The sequence below is a fragment of the Mastigoproctus giganteus genome, chromosome 13 (genome assembly GCF_048544385.1).
Source record: "Mastigoproctus giganteus isolate SK-2022 chromosome 13, ASM4854438v1, whole genome shotgun sequence".
NCBI lineage: Eukaryota > Metazoa > Arthropoda > Arachnida > Uropygi > Thelyphonidae > Mastigoproctus > Mastigoproctus giganteus.
In genome coordinates, this window is record NC_143587.1 from 6576724 (window position 1) to 6594503 (window position 17780).

Sequence of the window (17780 nt, forward strand, 5' to 3'; positions counted from 1 at the left end):
ACCTTCCTAAAATGTGACTTCCTGGCTTGTGTGTACTACTCAACATGTGGCTTAAGAATCAGCTTATAAAATTGGATGATCACATCCTATAACTGCTGGCCAAATTCCCATATATCACTGATAAACACACATGAGTTATCCTAGCAGCCTGTCTCAGAGAATCTACTCAGAGAACTTTATATCTGACTGCACAGTTACCTCCACTTCTTTTTTGTTCTCAAAACTTGACCCAGCAGTACCCTGAGGTTTAACACCGACTGATACAAGGTTAAACTTCAGTTGCCACTATTTCTTGATGCAATAGCATACCAAGATTACTGTTATTAACCAACCTAGATATCAAAATTATTTTTTGCGTCTAGTTTCTTGTGTTACTTCATCTTAGTATTCAGTCAAAGTGGTCAAACAGGATCTTTCCTTGACAAATCCATGCACTGAGTGCCGTGTACTGGATTTCTGTCTAGATGGTTCTACATTACCTTTTAACCAATAACTGTTATTTAGAATCTGGGGTGGGGTGTTCATAAGCAACACCAGAATTATTAATATTAATCGTGTGTGTGTGTGTGTGTGTGTGTGTGTGTGTGTGTGTGTGTGTGTACACAAGGAATCTCTAGAATTTTAAGGTGCCATCTAAGAAAACACACTGAGTTGGCTTTGCATTAGCAACCCCCCCCCCCATTTGTTTAGGAATTATTTGGGACCTGGGTGGGCGTGTTTATAAGCAATGCCAAAATTATTAATTTTAGTCGTGTGTGTGTGTATACAAGGAATCCCCCAGAATTTTAAGGCACTATCCAAGAAAACACACACTGAGTGTCTTTCCATTAACAACATCCCCTTGTGTAGGAATAGACTGATCTGTGATTCAAATTCTCAAATTCATTAATGGCTGATATAAGATTGTAATTTGCACATGTGGTGTGATCGGTTTTTCTGCAAGTAAGAATGGGTTGCCATTGAGATCTTTCAGATTTGACTGATTGTGGGGGGACAAGAATGTGCAGGCTATCATCTCAACAACAGCAAAATGGTTAAGTGCTCCCATTTGGTGGTTTTTTGATTATTCGACCATTGGTTCAACAGTGTTCGAACAATCAGTCAGTGGTCACATGCAGGGTTGGCCCAAGGTATATTGGTGCCATGGGTGGGAAGGAATTCCTGTGCCCCTTCCAGATAGAAAAAATTTAAGAAGGTGTTTTTATTGGGTTAATATTTTTATTTTTGCTAGAGAAAAGTTAAAAAGAAAAATGTAAACACAAAAAAAAAAAAAACCCAGAATATTTATAATGTTTTAATTGCCATATTAAACCGTTTTCCCCCTTTCACAAAGCATTTCACCCTCTCAAACCTTCGATACCTCCAATGTCATGTGACCCCAAAGCATCAGCGCCCCGGGCTACTGCCCAGCTTGCCTGTAGCTTGAGCCGACTCTGGTCACATGTGAGACAGTCACCTGTGGTCAATGCCTCTGGTGGGCATTATATGTTGCCTTGTAATGCAGAAGTGATGCAGCACATTTCTATACATCAGTGGTCTAGCATTGGTGCTGCTACAGGTACCCATATGTAAGACGTGCATTGTGAGACACATGAAACTGTGCCTTGTATGGGGTATGTCAGCACCAATGCTAGACCACTGATGTATAGAAATGTGTTGTCTGGTCTGATGAATCCCATTTCCAACTCTGGCATGCTGATGGGCATATCCACATTTGAAGAAAACAATGCGAGTCCATGGCACCTGGATGCACTGTTAGTGTTTGTTGTTCTGGAGGTAGTGATGTTATTGTTTGGGGACTGTTTTCAAGGCATGGTGTAGATCCTCTAATCACTTTTAATCAATGGCTGAATGGGATTGCCAGCAAAAAGTACACCCCTTCAGGTTGACAGTGTATCCAGACATCTCTGGCATCTATCAAGACAGCATGCATGCATGCCACAAGTCTTGACAAATTGCTAACTGGTGTCTGGAACACGACATTCTCTAACCTCCCATGGCCACCCAATTCATCCGACTGTAACATAATTGAACAGTTTGGGACTTACTTGAAAGAGGGACATGCGATATGTTACAACCATCACCTGACAATGTGTGAGCATCACCAAAAACATTGTGCAACACTTAGTGGAGTCCATGACAAGATGTGTACAGGCTGTATTACAGGTAAAAGAGGTATTAAGTAAAAAAAAAAAAAAAAGGTAGTAAAAGAAGTTGCTAATGCAAAGCCAACTGTGTGTGTGTGTGTGTGTGTGTGTGTGTGTGTGTGTGTGTGTGTGTGTGTGTGTGTGTGTGTGTGTGTGTGTGTGTGTGGAAAAAGAACACTGCCTATATGTATTACACTCTTCATATAGAGACTGATCCAACTTCCTTTCAATTTCTTTACACTGTCAGTCTCAACGACCCATGGAAGCAAACTTATTCCAGTAATTAGCAGCAGCCGACCGGGCTAGCCGGGTGGGTAAAGTGCCTGCCTGGCAACCCAAAGGTCGCGGGTTCGATTCCCGCCTCAGGCTTGGATCAAAGTACTGCAAAAACCTTGGGAGGTGCATTATGGCCACAGAAGCCTATGCGCCAACAACTACCAAAAAAAAAAAAAAAAAAAAAGTAATTAGCAGCTCATTGGTAAAAACAAAATGTCCAGTCTAATGGCTCTTTCCTGTTAATTTGAAGTTATAGACTAGTTCTATGAGCCTTTATTTTACAGTCTCCTCTCAGATCCTGTTTTAAGGTACTTAGTTACCGAGTTTATAGCCCTTAAATATAAAATCTTTTCTCATATGGATGCCTGTTTGTCTCTCTCTCTCTCTCTCTCTCTCTCTCTCTCTCTCTCTCTCTCTCTCTCTCTCTCTCTCTCTCTCTCTCTCTCGTCACTGTCCTTGAACCTTTTCAAGAAGAAGCTGTGGGTTTCATACCTTGGCACATGACCTCTTTATCTCAATAAGCAATATTAAAACCATCAGGGTACCACGTGCTCCTTCTTATTGCCTGTCATTATTCTGTGGAGATTGTATATGCCTGGATCTAAATCCCACCATCATGCAGTCTGTGCATTGCATGGTGTTACACTTTGAGTATAACAACCCCAAAATAGCAAACACACTAAGAGGAATTAAAAAAACAGCAGAGGATGAGAGGAGGATGGGAGGGAGAAAATATGTTGAATTGTTAGTTGACTGTCAGATATTAGCAGTGAACTTTTGTTATAATTAAATTTATATTATTTGGTGTATTTATATTTAATTTTTTGTTTTTAGTAAAGTGATTAGGCAATCTATTATAAATCCTGATTGGGACTTCCAAAAGATGGGAATTGGTGGACTTGATAAGGAATTTAATGCAATATTTAGACGAGCCTTTGCCTCACGAGTTTTTCCTCCTGAAGTTGTACAGCAGTTAGGTAAGTTTTATCTGAAAACTTACTATGCCCTCCAATAAAAGTAAAAATGTGAATTTTTACTTATATCTGAAGATAAATATAAATGTAAGATAAAACTCAGATAAATGTAAGTTTTATCTGAAACTTACCATGCCCTCAGATAAAAGTAAAAATGCAAATTTAAAAAAAATTTATATATATTCTCATTGTTTTACATTCTATTTAAATCATATTATTACTTTAGCTGTTAGTTTTCTCATTGGATATTATTTGTAGATAAATATCGGATTAATCTACATTTATCAGATAAATGTAGATTAATATCATTGGATATTATTTCAAAACTAGAAACAAAAGTTGAGTTGTTTTTTTTCAAACATGTGTGCTATAAAGTTGATCATGGGAATGTAAATATATGGGCTGTATGAGGTTTGCTAAGGGCAAAGCAGACACACACACACGCGCGCGCGCACACACACGCGCGCGCACACACACGCGCGCGCACACACACACATGCGCGCACACACACATGCGCGCGCGCACACACACACACACACACACACACGCGTGTGTGTGTGTGTGTGTGTGTGTACACTAATGCTAGGAGTATAATAAATAAATTTTATGAATTTGAAGTTGTAATTTAACAAATGCAGATATCAAAAACATGGTGCCACCGATATGTAGGGGATGCTTGACAAATATGAAGTTTTGATTAAGTTAATAAAAGCAGATATCAGAAACAAGGTGCCACTAAGATATAGGGGATGCTAAATTTGAATACTGCAAGTACACGTACAGAAGCAAAGACAGGACAGGAGGTGAAGGTTGGGGGGTAGTTATGCCTTGGCTATGAAGCAGATAAGAGTCTAAGGCAGTACATCTAATTGACATGGGTTGCCAGTTAATGTTAAGTCAGTTTGGTGAGACATAAGTGCTGGGAAAACGAGAGTGGGAGTATGTTATAAGCCAAATGAATGTGATGACAAATGGAGTGGGCCAGTAAATTAGCATCTTGTCATAGGGGATTTTAACTTTCCAGATATTGTTGTGGGTTGGTTACTTACAAAGCAGGTAACTGACAGTGTATATTACACATTAGTAGAACATTTCTGAATAGTGAATGATTGGTTTCTATACCAGGACATTAGAGAGGCAACAAGAGGAAACAATACCCTTATTCTGATTATTAACAGTGACTCTTCATATATTAAGAATCTTCAGTGAAGGAACTACTGGATGACAGTGATCATAGTATATTAATGTGGACTTTATTTAAAGATATAATTACTGTCAAGGGTAAAGGGAAGAGACTTTGCTTTTGTTAAGGCGAATAAATGGATTTTAGACTCTTTCCCATTCTTTACAGCAGGACCAATGGATGTTGTTAATGACTGCAAATACTAAATGGGAAGTGTTTTGAGAAGTAATCATAGACATTTCTAAGCTTTTTATATTAACTAAGAGGTACCTAAGATTTGGGCTGCCCGAGGGATGGGATTTTATTATTTAGTTTTTTTTGTTATTATTTACTTGCTTTAATTTTTTTGCACTGATGTTAAGGCAGTAAGAGCTGTAAACCAGAAGGTTCCGAGGGCGGCTGCGGTACATGCGTAGTTGTGACCTACCTCCCGTGGTGTAGATGGACACTGGGCAGGCTTCCAGGTGATCGCCTGCCTGGTGACAAAAATGCCCAGAAACAACACGCACTGCACAAACATAACACTACACACACTTCTGGCCTTTTATATAGCTCTGTATTCATCACAATGTACCAAGGCGGCGTTGAACTGATGTTCAGGTGCCACCCTACATAAGATACTGTATATATATATACGTCAACTAAGAGGTATTGTTAACACTAGAAGGAAATGGATCAACCACATTTGTTCACTGGATATGGCATAACTACAGTAAACGCTTTATTTTATGGACTAATAGGGAGAAAGTATTATTGAATATCTGTTAAATTGCGATTGAGTGTTGAGAGATTCACAGTCCTACTAAAAAAGTATGAGGTGTCCTCTTATAATTTAAGATTATTATAATATTAGGGACTTATTGGGCTTATAGTCCCCTTTTGATTCGAATTAGTTAAATAGGAAGTTATTTTTGAGACTGTTTGTACGCCACATAACAGTTACTTTGTATATGAAAATAAAAATCAAGGTAAATAAAAGCATTTTTTTTTTTTTTTTTTTATGTCAGTGTTTTTAATACAGTGAAACAATAAAAAAACATGCTTTTATTTACCTCGACTTTATTGGTTGATAATGGTATATAATTAGTAGAAGATAATTTAAAATGACTATATAGTGGTACTCTGGTGCTAGTCAAATGTATTTTGTCTATTAGATCTGAAGTTTATTGCATTGAGGGTTTACTATATTGATGCTCCTGTTCAGATTGTTAATATACTCATTAGTTATTTTGCATCTACATTCATGCATAAAAAAGTTTTTAAGTCAGGGATACCATATGTATAGCAGCTTCTAGATGGGAATAAAATCATTTTCTGATATTTAAGAGAAAAATGTAAGAGAATGTAAATGAAATCACCCATAAAAATAAATAAGGTTCCTGGAGCTTGATGGACAGTAAATTACAAAGGCATATCAAGTAGTAGTAGTGGCATGTGATGCAAAAAAGCAAGTGTATGAGCTTATGCAGCATCAGCCAAAAAAAAAAAAAAAAAACACCATTCCCTCCAAATGCCTGTCCAGTTCCTCCTTAAATTTATTTAACTTTCAACTTCCACAACGACAGATGGAAGTTTGTTCCAGCAATTAACCACCCACTGGCTAAAGGCAAATTTCCGCACATCTATCTTTTCTTAATTTGAATTTATGCCCCCTTAGGTTTGTAATCAGAACAAGTGGAAGCATCCCATCAGAATTCAGCTTGCTCAACCCATTCAAGGCCTTATACACATCAATCAGATCACCGCGCCGGTGCCTAGTCTCCAGCCACTGCAATTTGCAGAACTTAAGCTTCTCTTGGTAAGAGGATCCCTTCAGTTCCCCTCACCAATAATTTTGTTGCCCTTCTCTGTACATGCTCAAGCAAATCTACATCCTTCCTAAAATGAGGCCTCCAGACCTGTATGCAGTACTCAAGGCGTGGCCTGACCATTGCCTTATAAAGAGGGACAATCACCTCCTTTTCTCTGCTAGCAAAATTCCTATATATCATTGACAAAACCCCATGACCTGCCCTGGCAGCCTGTCTGCATTGCTTAGAAAACTTCATATCTGACTGCACAATTACTCCCAGGTCTTTTTCATTTTCTACCACCTTAAGTGTAGTACCACACAGTTGGTACATTTTTCTGGGGTTACTTCTACCCATATGCAGTACTTTGCATTTGTGAAGGTTAAACTTCAGTTGCCACTTCTTAGCCCATCTAGATCCTGTTGCAGTAGCACACTGCCATTACTGTCATTAACAACCCTGCCAACCTTTGTATCATCTGCAAACTTCAACGCTAAGCCTGTTATACCTTCAATATCATTGATAAATATACAAAACAACAGAGGACCCAACACCGAACGCTGTGAGACTCCACTAATAACATTAGTCCACGAAGAGCAGCACCCATTAATTACCACCCTCTGTCTTCTCCCACTCAACCATCCTTTTATCCATTGTAGCAACTTACCCTTAATACCATTCTGCTCCAATTTGTACAATAGTCTTCCATGCGCAACAGTGTCAAAAGCTTTCCTGAAATCCAAATATATGATATCAAAATTATTTTTTGCATCCAGTTCCTTTGTAACCACATCATAATATCCTATCAAATTTGTCAGACAAGACTTTCCCTTAACAAACCCGTGCTGTGTCTGAATTATTGCTGCAGTCTTGTCTAGATGATCCTGCAATGCATCTTTAACCAGTGACTCCATTATTTTACCCGGAACAGAATTTAAACTAATCATAGGTGGTAGATGACTCTCATCGACCGGTGCAATACCACCACTTTGCTTATTGGAGGCTTGAAGTGGTGAAACCCATGTTTAGTCTCTAGAGCAAAGTTTCCGGCATCATCCCCATACTTCTCTTTCAACCCATGCACGGTACTAAGTACTATAGGTTTTGATACCTTTCGTGTTTGGGGTTTCCATAAAAAAAAAAAAAAAAAAACTTGTCTGTAATTACCCGTGTCACCCTTCGATCCCCCTTTGTGAATTGGGGATACATTTAAACATCTCCAGTCCATGGGGACCTCCCCTGAGTCCAAGGATGCTCTCATAATTATGGCTAAGGGTTTGCTTATTTGTTTTGCCGCCTCCTTTAATGTAACTGGATAGATCCCATCCATCCCAGATGCCTTTTAGCATTAGCATTAGTAGAGGCATTTGATGCAAGAAAGCAAGCTTATGCAGCATCAGCCAAAAAAAAAATAAATAAAATAAATAAATAAAAAATAACCACTTCCACTTCATCCCTCTGTTCGTTCGAAATACCTGTCCAGCTGAGCCTTAAACTTATTTAGGCTATCAACTTCCATGACAAGGGTGGAAGTCTATTCCACCAACCAACCACCCGCTGGCTAAAGGCAAATTTCCTCACGTCTATCCTACATCTGTCTTTTCTCAATTTGAATTTATGTCCTCTCAGGTGATTATTCTGAGCAAGAGGAAGAATCCCATCAGCATTGAGCATGCTCAAACCATTCAAGGCTTTATACACCTCTATCAGATCACCTCGCCGGTGCCTAGTCTCCAGACACTGTAATTTGCAAAACTTAAGCCTTTCTTCGTAAGAGCACCCCTTTGTTCCATTCACTAATCTTGTTGCCCTTCTCTGTACTCGTTCCAGCATCTCTACATCCTTCTTGAAATGAGGCCTCCAGACCTGTATACAGTACTCTAGGTGTGGTCTGACCATTGCCTTATACAAGGGAATAATCACCACCTTATCCCTGCTAGAAAAATTCCTATATATCATCGACAATACACCATGAGCTACTCTTTCAGCCCATCTGCACTGCTGAGAAAACTTCATATCTGCCTGCACAACCACCCCCAGGTACCTTTCATTCTCTACCACTGTCAGTGTAGTACCACAGAGGTGATACGTTGCTCTGCCGTTGCTGTTTCCCATATGTAGTACTTTACATTTGTCAATGTTAAACTTCATTTGCCACCTCTCAGCCCATCTGCTCAACCTTTCCAGATCCTGTTGCAGTAGCATAGTGTCAGTAGTGTCCTTGACAACCCTGCCAACCTTCGTATCGTCTGCAAACTTGGACATTAAGCTTGTTATACCATCATCAATATCATTTATAAATATAGAAAACAATAATGGACCCAATACTGAACCCTGAATGACTCCACTAATAACATTAGTCCACGATGAGCAGTGTCCATTGATTTCCACTCTCTGTCTTCTCCCCCTCAACCACCCCTTTATCCATAGCAGCAATTTGCCTCCAATGCCACACTTCTCCAATTTGTGCAGCAGTCTTCCATGTGCAACAGTATCAAAAGCCTTTCTAAGATCCAAGTATATAATATCAAAGTTATTCCCTGCATCCAGTTCTTTTGTGACTGCATCATAGTATCCAATCAAATTGGTCAGGCAAGACTTCCCCTTAACAAAACCATGCTGTGTCTGAGCTATAACTGAAGTCTTATCTAGATGATCCTGCAGTGCTTCTTTAACCAGTGCCTCCATTAATTTTCCAGGAACAGAAGTCAAACTAACAGGTCTATAATTACTTGTGTCACCCTTTGATCCTCCTTTGTGAATTGGGGTCACATTTGCACATCTCCAGTCCATGGGTACTTCCCCTGAGTCCAAGGAAGCTCTCATAATTATGGCTAAGGGTTTGCTTACTTCCTTTGCTGCCTCCTTTAATATAACTGGATAGATCCCAGGTGCCTTTCTTGTATTTATCTTCAACAATTTCTCCTCCACTTTACTCTCAGTTATTACAAGATTCTCTAGCTTACTGCCAGAGTTGAATACACCTCTGGCATTCCCCTCGCTGAATAACTCCTCATGTGTGAATGTAGATGCAAAATATTCATTCAGTTTGTTAGCTACCTCAGCAGGATCATCAACAGTTGACCCATCGAAAACAAGTGGACCAATCTGATTCATCCCCTTCCTTCTAGAGTTTACATAAGTAAAGAACTCTTTGCTGTTTTTCTTTGCATCCCTTGCCAACGATTTCTCGTAATCTGCCTTCGCCTGCCTAACCTCCTTTGTAACTTGGTTATAGATAAACTTGTATCTATCATAGGCTTCTGTGTCACGTGTTAATTTGTATGTATCCCTTGCATTTTTCTTCTCTGCCATATGTCTCATTAGTTCATCTGACATCCACTTAGGCCTAAACCTTGAACAATATTTCTTAGTTGGTATGTAAAGCCTAGTAGCTTCCAAGATAAGTTCTTTGAATGCTTCCCATTTTGAATTTGCTGTTGGTAACATCATCAGTTGGTCCCACTGTATAGAATTTAAATACTGTCTCAGTCCATCGTAGTCGCCTTTACGAAAGCAATAACCCTTCCCTTTACCCCTAATGGTAGTTACCTCTTTGAGTAAATCCCACTTCAGCACACTGTGATCACTGCCACCGAGTGGTTCATTTACCTGCAGATTCTTAATGCATGAAGAATCACTACTGATAATCAAATCAAGAGTATTACTCCCTCTAGTTGCCTCTCGAACATGCTGATGTAGAAAACAATCATCCAATAAATCCACAAAAGCCTTGCTAGTGTGTGAGTGACCAGCCCCCAAATTCCAGTCAATATCTGGGAAATTAAAATCCCCCATTATAAGACTCTGATTTACTGGCCCACTCTATTTCCCTGTACAGTTTCTTATTATACTCATCAGAGTCATTAGGCCTATAGCACACTCCTACTCTCAATTTTGATCTCCCAATGCTTATGTCACACCAAATTGACTCGATACTGCACTGTCCAGAAATGTCGACTGGCTTCACTTCCTCTGATTTTATGTATTTCTTAACTAATAGCATAACCCCTCCTCCCATCCTACCCTGTCTATCCTTTCTGTAGACATTGTACTCTCCAAATTCCAGTTCTGCATCCCTTATGTCTGTGTGACACCACGTCTCTGAAATCCCCACAATATCTGCCTTTGATGTTTTGAGCAATACCTCAAATTCATCAAATTTATTTACTAAACTCCTAGCATTAGTGTACATGCAAGTATACATGCACCTGTTCTTTTTCTTAGCTACCCTAACACAACCTATGTGTTTATTTGTATCCCAATGATTCCCAGCAGTCTCTGAAATATCCTGCATCTTATTTTCCAGGCTGGGGCTCATTCCAATAGAAGCAGTGCAAGAATCACTTTCACCTCTGCCAGTGGCTACTGTTAATCTATTAGTTCTTTCTTTAGAGCCTTTCTTATGTTTAACTTCAACAATTTATATGCATCCCTTGATAATTTATATGCATCCCATGCAATTTTCTTCTCTGTCACGAGTCTCATTAGTTCATTTGATAGATGTTTTCCACTTCCTTAAAGCTATTAATTTATACCACCTCCTCTAAGGAAGTGAACATGAACAACAGACTAACACAATGAAGTATGAATCAGGTTAAAAGGAACAATTTAAATCCAAAGTAAACACCTCTGAAACACATCACACCATATGAACTGGTGCATTATGACCTGCGTCGTCCATGCGCCACTAAACCTCAATACAAAGTTGACAAAGAATTCCTTCATCTTTTTTTTGCAAAAACTCAGTTTTTCTATTTTTCTTTTCACAATAAAATAAAATAAAACTATGTTAAAATTGGACTTTTAAAAAAATTTGCAAATTTCTGGTTAATCTCATTAACAGATTGGCCACCAGGTGTGTTGTGGGGAAAAAAAAAAAAAAAAAAAAAAAGGTAAACTGCAGCCATTATCGACCCACTGCAGGATGAAAGCCTCCTCAACAATTCATGCTGAAGAAAATGGACCATAATCTGCCACGCTGATCCAGTGCAGGTTGGCAGATCAACTGTATTTAGCAGTCAGGGTCTTGAACCCTGGTCTACTCAAAGAGTGCGTGCTACTGCACTCCTGCTCCTGACCACTCGGCTGTGGAGGCCGTCATGTGGAAGTATATGTTGCAAAATAGTAATGCAGGGTAATAGCATTGTTCTCGTATATGCATTTCATATACGTAAAGGTAATTAACAATGTCTTTCATTGTGATGTCAAAGAAATGTTTTACTAGGTGGTAGATGACTCTCATCAAGTAGTGCAATACCACCACTTTGCTTATTGGAGGCTTGAAGTGGTGGAACCCATATTTAGTCTCCAGAGTAAAGTTCAGGCAAACCCTCTGCTGTCTCTTGCACAATGATTGTTGTCTTTTGAGGTTATGATGGGCATCATGGCAACATCCAATCTTCCTTACATTTTATATGCATCCCATGCAATTTTATTCTCTGTCACGAGTTTCAGAGATATACCCATTTTGAGGATATATATCTGTGGAACAGTGTTTGGAGGATTGCTGCTAGATAGTCCACCAAACCGAACCTGTTGGTAACTCTAGTAAGCTTCCGCATCAGCTAGTGTATAATTTTGCTGCCTTTAATTTGCCAGATAATGACTGGAGGGAGTCCGAGTAGTGCATATGTGTGTGTGCAGGGGGGGCGGGATTGTCGAGGCCACATGATATCAAGGAGCTAGGTATATATTCTTGCCATTCTCTACTGAAATGGGTGCAGAGAAGGGCAACCAGATTGGTGAGAGGAACGAAAGGGTGTTCTCACCAAAAAGGCTTCAGTTTTGCAAATTGCAGCTTCTAGAGACTTCTGGCCCCTCTCACCTATGGGAGAGGGGCCAGTTTGAAGTGTTTAAGGCCTTGAATGGATTGAATAAGCTAAATGTTTATGGTTCCCTCGTTGTGGAAGTGGGTGGTTTTTGTAAATTTCAGGAAAAACTATATTAATTCTTGGAGGGTGTAGATGGGTGAATTGTTTTTTTTTTTTTTTTTTTGTTGTTGATACTATATGTACTATAAAAACTGTTTTCTTGCATCATTTTTGCCCAAAAACTTCCTGTTTTCCTTCTGCTTATATGCCTAATCTCCAGCTGTTTTGAAAGCCATGCTGTTGCTGTGTATGGGCTGTTTTTCACAAGTAGCATTATCCCTTTCCCCATCTCTCCTTCCTAAATACATTGTATAGGCACCAGCTGAATGATCACTCAGAAACAGAAACTCCTTTTTCTGAGTGACCTCAAGTTTCTGTTAGCTCTATTATGACAATGTTATTTATTCTGACCAAGGGTTCAGATTCCCTCATTTTATTATTATTCCCATCATGCTATAAATATAGTTCATAATAAGGTATCTTCACCCTGCATTGAACATTGTACAAGCCAGAACTCCTGCATTTATCTAGTGTATGGTCTCATTTGGCAACACTTCTTATTCTTAATTGTTATGTGCAACTTCCATTTAACACTAACAATGCAGTGTACATTTCTGTAATTATGCAAATTAATTTACAAAGCATAATATTGAGCTGTGATGTTTCCATAATCATACTGTAGAAATTCATTCCTACAATAAGACTTCTTTCTCATATATTTAGGTCTAAAACATGTGCGTGGTATTTTGCTCTTTGGTCCTCCTGGCACAGGAAAGACTCTTATGGCTCGTCAGATTGGAAAAATGCTGAATGCACGAGAACCAAAAATTGTTAATGGCCCTCAGATTTTAGATAAGTATGTTGGAGAATCTGAAGCAAACATCAGGAGGCTATTTGCTGAAGCAGAAGAAGAGGAAAAGAGGGTATGTATCCATTATTTTTAATTTATTTGGATAGTTTATGCTCCTTTCTTTCATTTTGCCTTTTTTTTTTAATACTCAAGTACAGCCAGTTCAGTTAGAAGAGTTAATACATTGTTCACTTAAAACATTGGTTATATTAGTAACCTTTCTTTCATTTTGCCTTTTTTTGGTCCTGGAGGTTGTCACAGACATTCTCTCAGATATGCCAGACAAGCTGTACTTGCTATCTGGGAGTCTAAAACGCTCCTTTCTTTCATTTTGCCTTTTTTTGGTCCTTGAGGTTGTCACAGACATTCTCTCAAATAGGCCAGACAAGCTGTACTTGCTACCTGGGAGTCTAAAACGCTGATGGAACTGATATTCGGGTGACACTCAAGTCAAGTCAAGACAAATGTAAAGTACTACACATGGGAAACAGGAACCCCAGAGCAACGTATCAACTCTGTGGTACTACACTGACAGTGGTAGAGAATGAAAGGGACTTGGGGGTGATTGTGCAGGCAGATATGAAGTTCTCTGAGCAGTGCAGACGGGCTGCAAGAGTAGCTCATGGAGTATTGTCAATGATATACAGGAATTTTTCCAGCAGGGATAAGGAGGTGATTATTCCATTGTATAAGGCAATGGTCAGGCCAAACCTAGAGTACTGTATACAGGTCTGGAGGCCTCATTTCAAGAAGGATGTAGAGCTGCTGGAACGAGTACAGAGAAGGGCAACAAGATTAGTGAATGGAACAAAGGGGTGCTCTTACGAAGAAAGGCTTAAGTTTTGCAAATTACAGTGTCTGGAGACTAGGCACCAGCGAGGTGATCTGATAGAGGTGTATAAAGCCTTGAATGGTTTAAGCATGCTCAATGCTGATGGGATTCTTCCTCTAGCTCAGAAAAATCACCTGAGAGGGCATAAATTCAAATTGAGGAAAGACAGATGTAGGATAGACGTGCGGAAATTTGCCTTTAGCCAGCGGGTGGTTGGTTGGTGGAACAGACTGCCATCCCTTGTGGTGGAGGTTGATAGCCTAAATAAGTTTAAGGCTCAGCTGGACAGGTATTTTGAACGAACAGAGGGGTGAAGTGGAAGTGGGTTTTTTTTTTTTTTTTTTTTTTTGGCTGATGCTGCATAAGCTTGCTTTCTTGCATCAAATGCCTCTACTAATGCTAATGCTAAGTGGACCCAATTTCGGCGAAGTCCGGACGGTCTGTGATAGCCAAATCCTCTGCTTGCACCTTCACGATGGTGGGACTGTTAGTAATCCTGGGTATAACCTCCATGCACAAGTACATGGTGGGTGACCACCCAGGTGTGAACCAACGTAAGCACGGGTCGAGGTGTGGCGCCCACACCACACCACATGGAGGAACGCAGCCCCTCTATGTTACCAGGCAGTACTAGGTGGTAGATGACTCTCATCAACCGGAGAAATACCACCACTTTTCTTATTGGAGGCTTGAAGTGCTGGAACCCATGTTTAGTCTCTAGAGCTAAGTTCCGGTCAACTCTTCCATCATGCAGTATGATTGATGACTTTTGAGGTTATGATGAACGTCCTGGTGAGATCCAATATTCCTTACATTTCGAGGGTACATCTCTAAAACGGTGTTCGCAGGCCGGCCACTAGTTAGTACATCGGACCGAACCTATTGGTAACTCTCTAGGAGGCTTCCGGATCAGCTAGTGTATAATCTTGCTACCTCTACTCTGCCAGATAGTGACTGGAGGGAGTCCGAGTAGTGTGTATGCGGGGAGCATTGTCGAGGCCACGTTATGTCAAGGATCTGGGTATATTCTTACCACATGTACGCCATATCCAAAAATTTCATTACTTCATACAGCATGTCCCACCCACTTTTTCTTACTATTGAATACACCATGAATTGTCAAACTAATAGAACAAGCTTATCTGCGAAAAGATCTAAACCTCCCAAGGACTTCCTAATTCATTTCACAAAAATACGTGGTCTCAATTTTAATCTCAACGATGTCCATTTCCATTTGCAGTCTGCCAAACCACGTGTACTTTTTCTGACAGAATCTCAGTTATTGGTTGATTCAACTACTGCTCATCTCAGATGCCCAGATTATTCGCTGTATGATTCCTTTCGCCTCAAAGGTGGTACTTGTGCATATGTCCGTTCTGATATTCCCTGTCAGAGACTTGGCAATTTGGAATCTCCTCTCTTTGATCTTCTCTGGCTTAAAATCTCTCTACCTCATTGTGTCAAATTCATCTGTTGTCTCTACCGTTCTCCCAACTCCACTAATCACTTGGAGCTCTTTGACTTCCTCTCATTGCAACTTGACTTTCTCCAGTCCAACTTTCCTAACAGTGAGGTAATTTTCCTTGGTGATTTTAATGTTCACAAGTCCAGCTGGCTTCCGTTTTCTAGTCACACCGACCCAGCAGGTCGAGATGCTGAGGCTTTTGCAATTACTAATGACCTAGCACAGATTGTTCATTTACCTACAAGAATACCGTACAATCCGAATCATACAGCCAATACGCTTGATCTTTTTCTCACAAACAACCCTTCTAAGTACACGGTCGAAGTGAGAGGTCCTTTAGGCACTTCAGATCACAACTTGGTGATTGTCTCTTCTCCAATGGAACCTTTATCTCATGACTATTCCCAACCTCGTGTTGTTTGGCATTACAAGAATGCAAAATGGGATGACCTGCGAGACTTCTTTTCTTCTTTTCCTTGGTCGGATTACTGTTTCAAAACTTCTGATGTCAATGTTTGCTCAGATCGTGTCAGTGAAATTATTCTTGCAGGAATATAATCCTTTATCCCACACTCCACTTTAAAATCTCGTCCTTTATCTAAACCTTGGTTTTCCAATAAATGTGCTAAGGCTGTTCAAGAGAAGAATGTTGCATATCGTAATTGGCTTGTTTCTAATTCTTCAGTATCATTTTCTACATACACCAAAGCTCGCAACAATTGTAAAGCAGTTATTAATCAGTCCAAACTAGAGTTTGAACAGGCTAAGAGTAGAAAACTTGCTTCTTGCCCTAATGGTAGCCGAGCATTCTGGTCTCTTGCCAAAGCTATTGGCCGCAACTTTTGCCCATCTCTTCTTCCACCTCTGTCCAAACCAGATGGTTCTGTTGTCCCTTCAGCCAAGGATAAAGCTGACCTACTAGCATCCCATTTTTCTTCCAGTTCATGTATTAATGAACTTGGTAAAACACCTCCCACCATTCCCAACACGGTCCATTCAATGCCTCCTGTGGTCTTCCGTCAAAAGGATATCAGAAGGATTTTGATGAATCTTGATGCTAAGAAAGCTCCAGGTCCTGATGGTATTTCTCCACTTGTTCTCAAAATCTGTGCTCCTGAACTGACTCCTATTCTTTGCCGCCTTTTTTCACTTTCTTATTCCAAAGGTGTTTTTCCTTCTGCTTGGAAATTTGCTCATATCCAGCCAGTTCCTAAAAAGGGTGACAAATCCCTCCCATCCAATTATCGTCCCATTGCAATTACTTCTACTCTTTCTAAAGTAATGGAGAAATCAATTAACCGCCAACTCTTAAATTACCTAGAAACCTTCCGTCTGATCAGCGATCACCAGTATGGATTCCGTCAGTGTCGATCCACTGGTGATATCCTGACTTATGTTACCCATTTATGGACTACTTCAATGGAAAGGTTCGGTGAAACACAAGTAGTTGCTCTTGACATCTCAAAGGCTTTTGATCGTGTTTGGCATAAAGGTCTTCTAAACAAGCTTCCATCTTATGGTTTGCCAACTGTTTTTAGTAATTGGTTATCCAGTTTTCTCTCTGATCGCTCACTTAGGGTGATGGTAGATGGCTCTCTGTCTTCTAACTTCTCCACTAATGCCGGTGTCCCCCAAGGTTCAGTTCTTTCCCCCACTCTTTTCCTTTTGTATATCAATGATCTTCTTCCATTGACTGGAAATCCTATCCATAGTTTTGCTGATGATAGCACATTGCATTCAACTTGATGATGATGATTGATGATGTCACCAACAGACTGTCAGATTTTAAAGGGGGTAAAGAAAATATTATTATTCATGTGGGAACAAATAATATTAAACGTACACGATCTGACAATTTGTTGGAAAAATACAGGACCATGCTGAGGAAATGTCGCGAGCTAGGCCATAATGTCTATGTGTCTGCAATTCTGCCCAGACACGATAGGAGGGAGTATATGTTAAGAGCCTTGTGGATTAACTCAAGACTTGAAGGAATCTGCAAGGCTTTAGGGGGTAAATTTCTATCAGCATGGCCCACACTTGTAGGTAGAAGGAATTTGTTTTGTAGAGACGGGATACACTTAAACAAAGATGGTGCAAAAGTTTTTGCCAGTATTATTGAGGATACCTTAAAGGCTCAGGGAAAATGCTAGTTAGGGGGGATGTGGGTAATACTGACACGCGTTTATCTGATAATATTGGTCAATGTAACTCTTGCACATACCTTAAGAGTTCTTATCTATTACCCCAACTCGACGTATTATCTAGATGTTCTGTGGGCAAAGACGTTTCACGTGAGCGGGTAGCTAATATCAGGGAAGAGAGCCTAAAAAACTTCAAGGGTTGTGTTAGGGTTGTTAAATATACAAGAACAGTAAATCTTAATTGTT

General features: G+C 39.9%; 1 protein-coding gene across 1 annotated transcript in view; it reads left to right on the forward strand.

Moving 5' to 3' along the window:
* The window catches only part of LOC150075741 (vesicle-fusing ATPase 2-like), a 243134-nt gene that overhangs the window by 123347 nt on the left and 102007 nt on the right, over window positions 1-17780 (forward strand). Inside the window, exons 9-10 of the mRNA XM_090387859.1 lie at window positions 3258-3400; window positions 12967-13166. Coding sequence (XP_090243985.1) covers window positions 3258-3400; window positions 12967-13166 — 343 coding nt within the window. The remainder of the gene's footprint in view (window positions 1-3257; window positions 3401-12966; window positions 13167-17780) is intronic.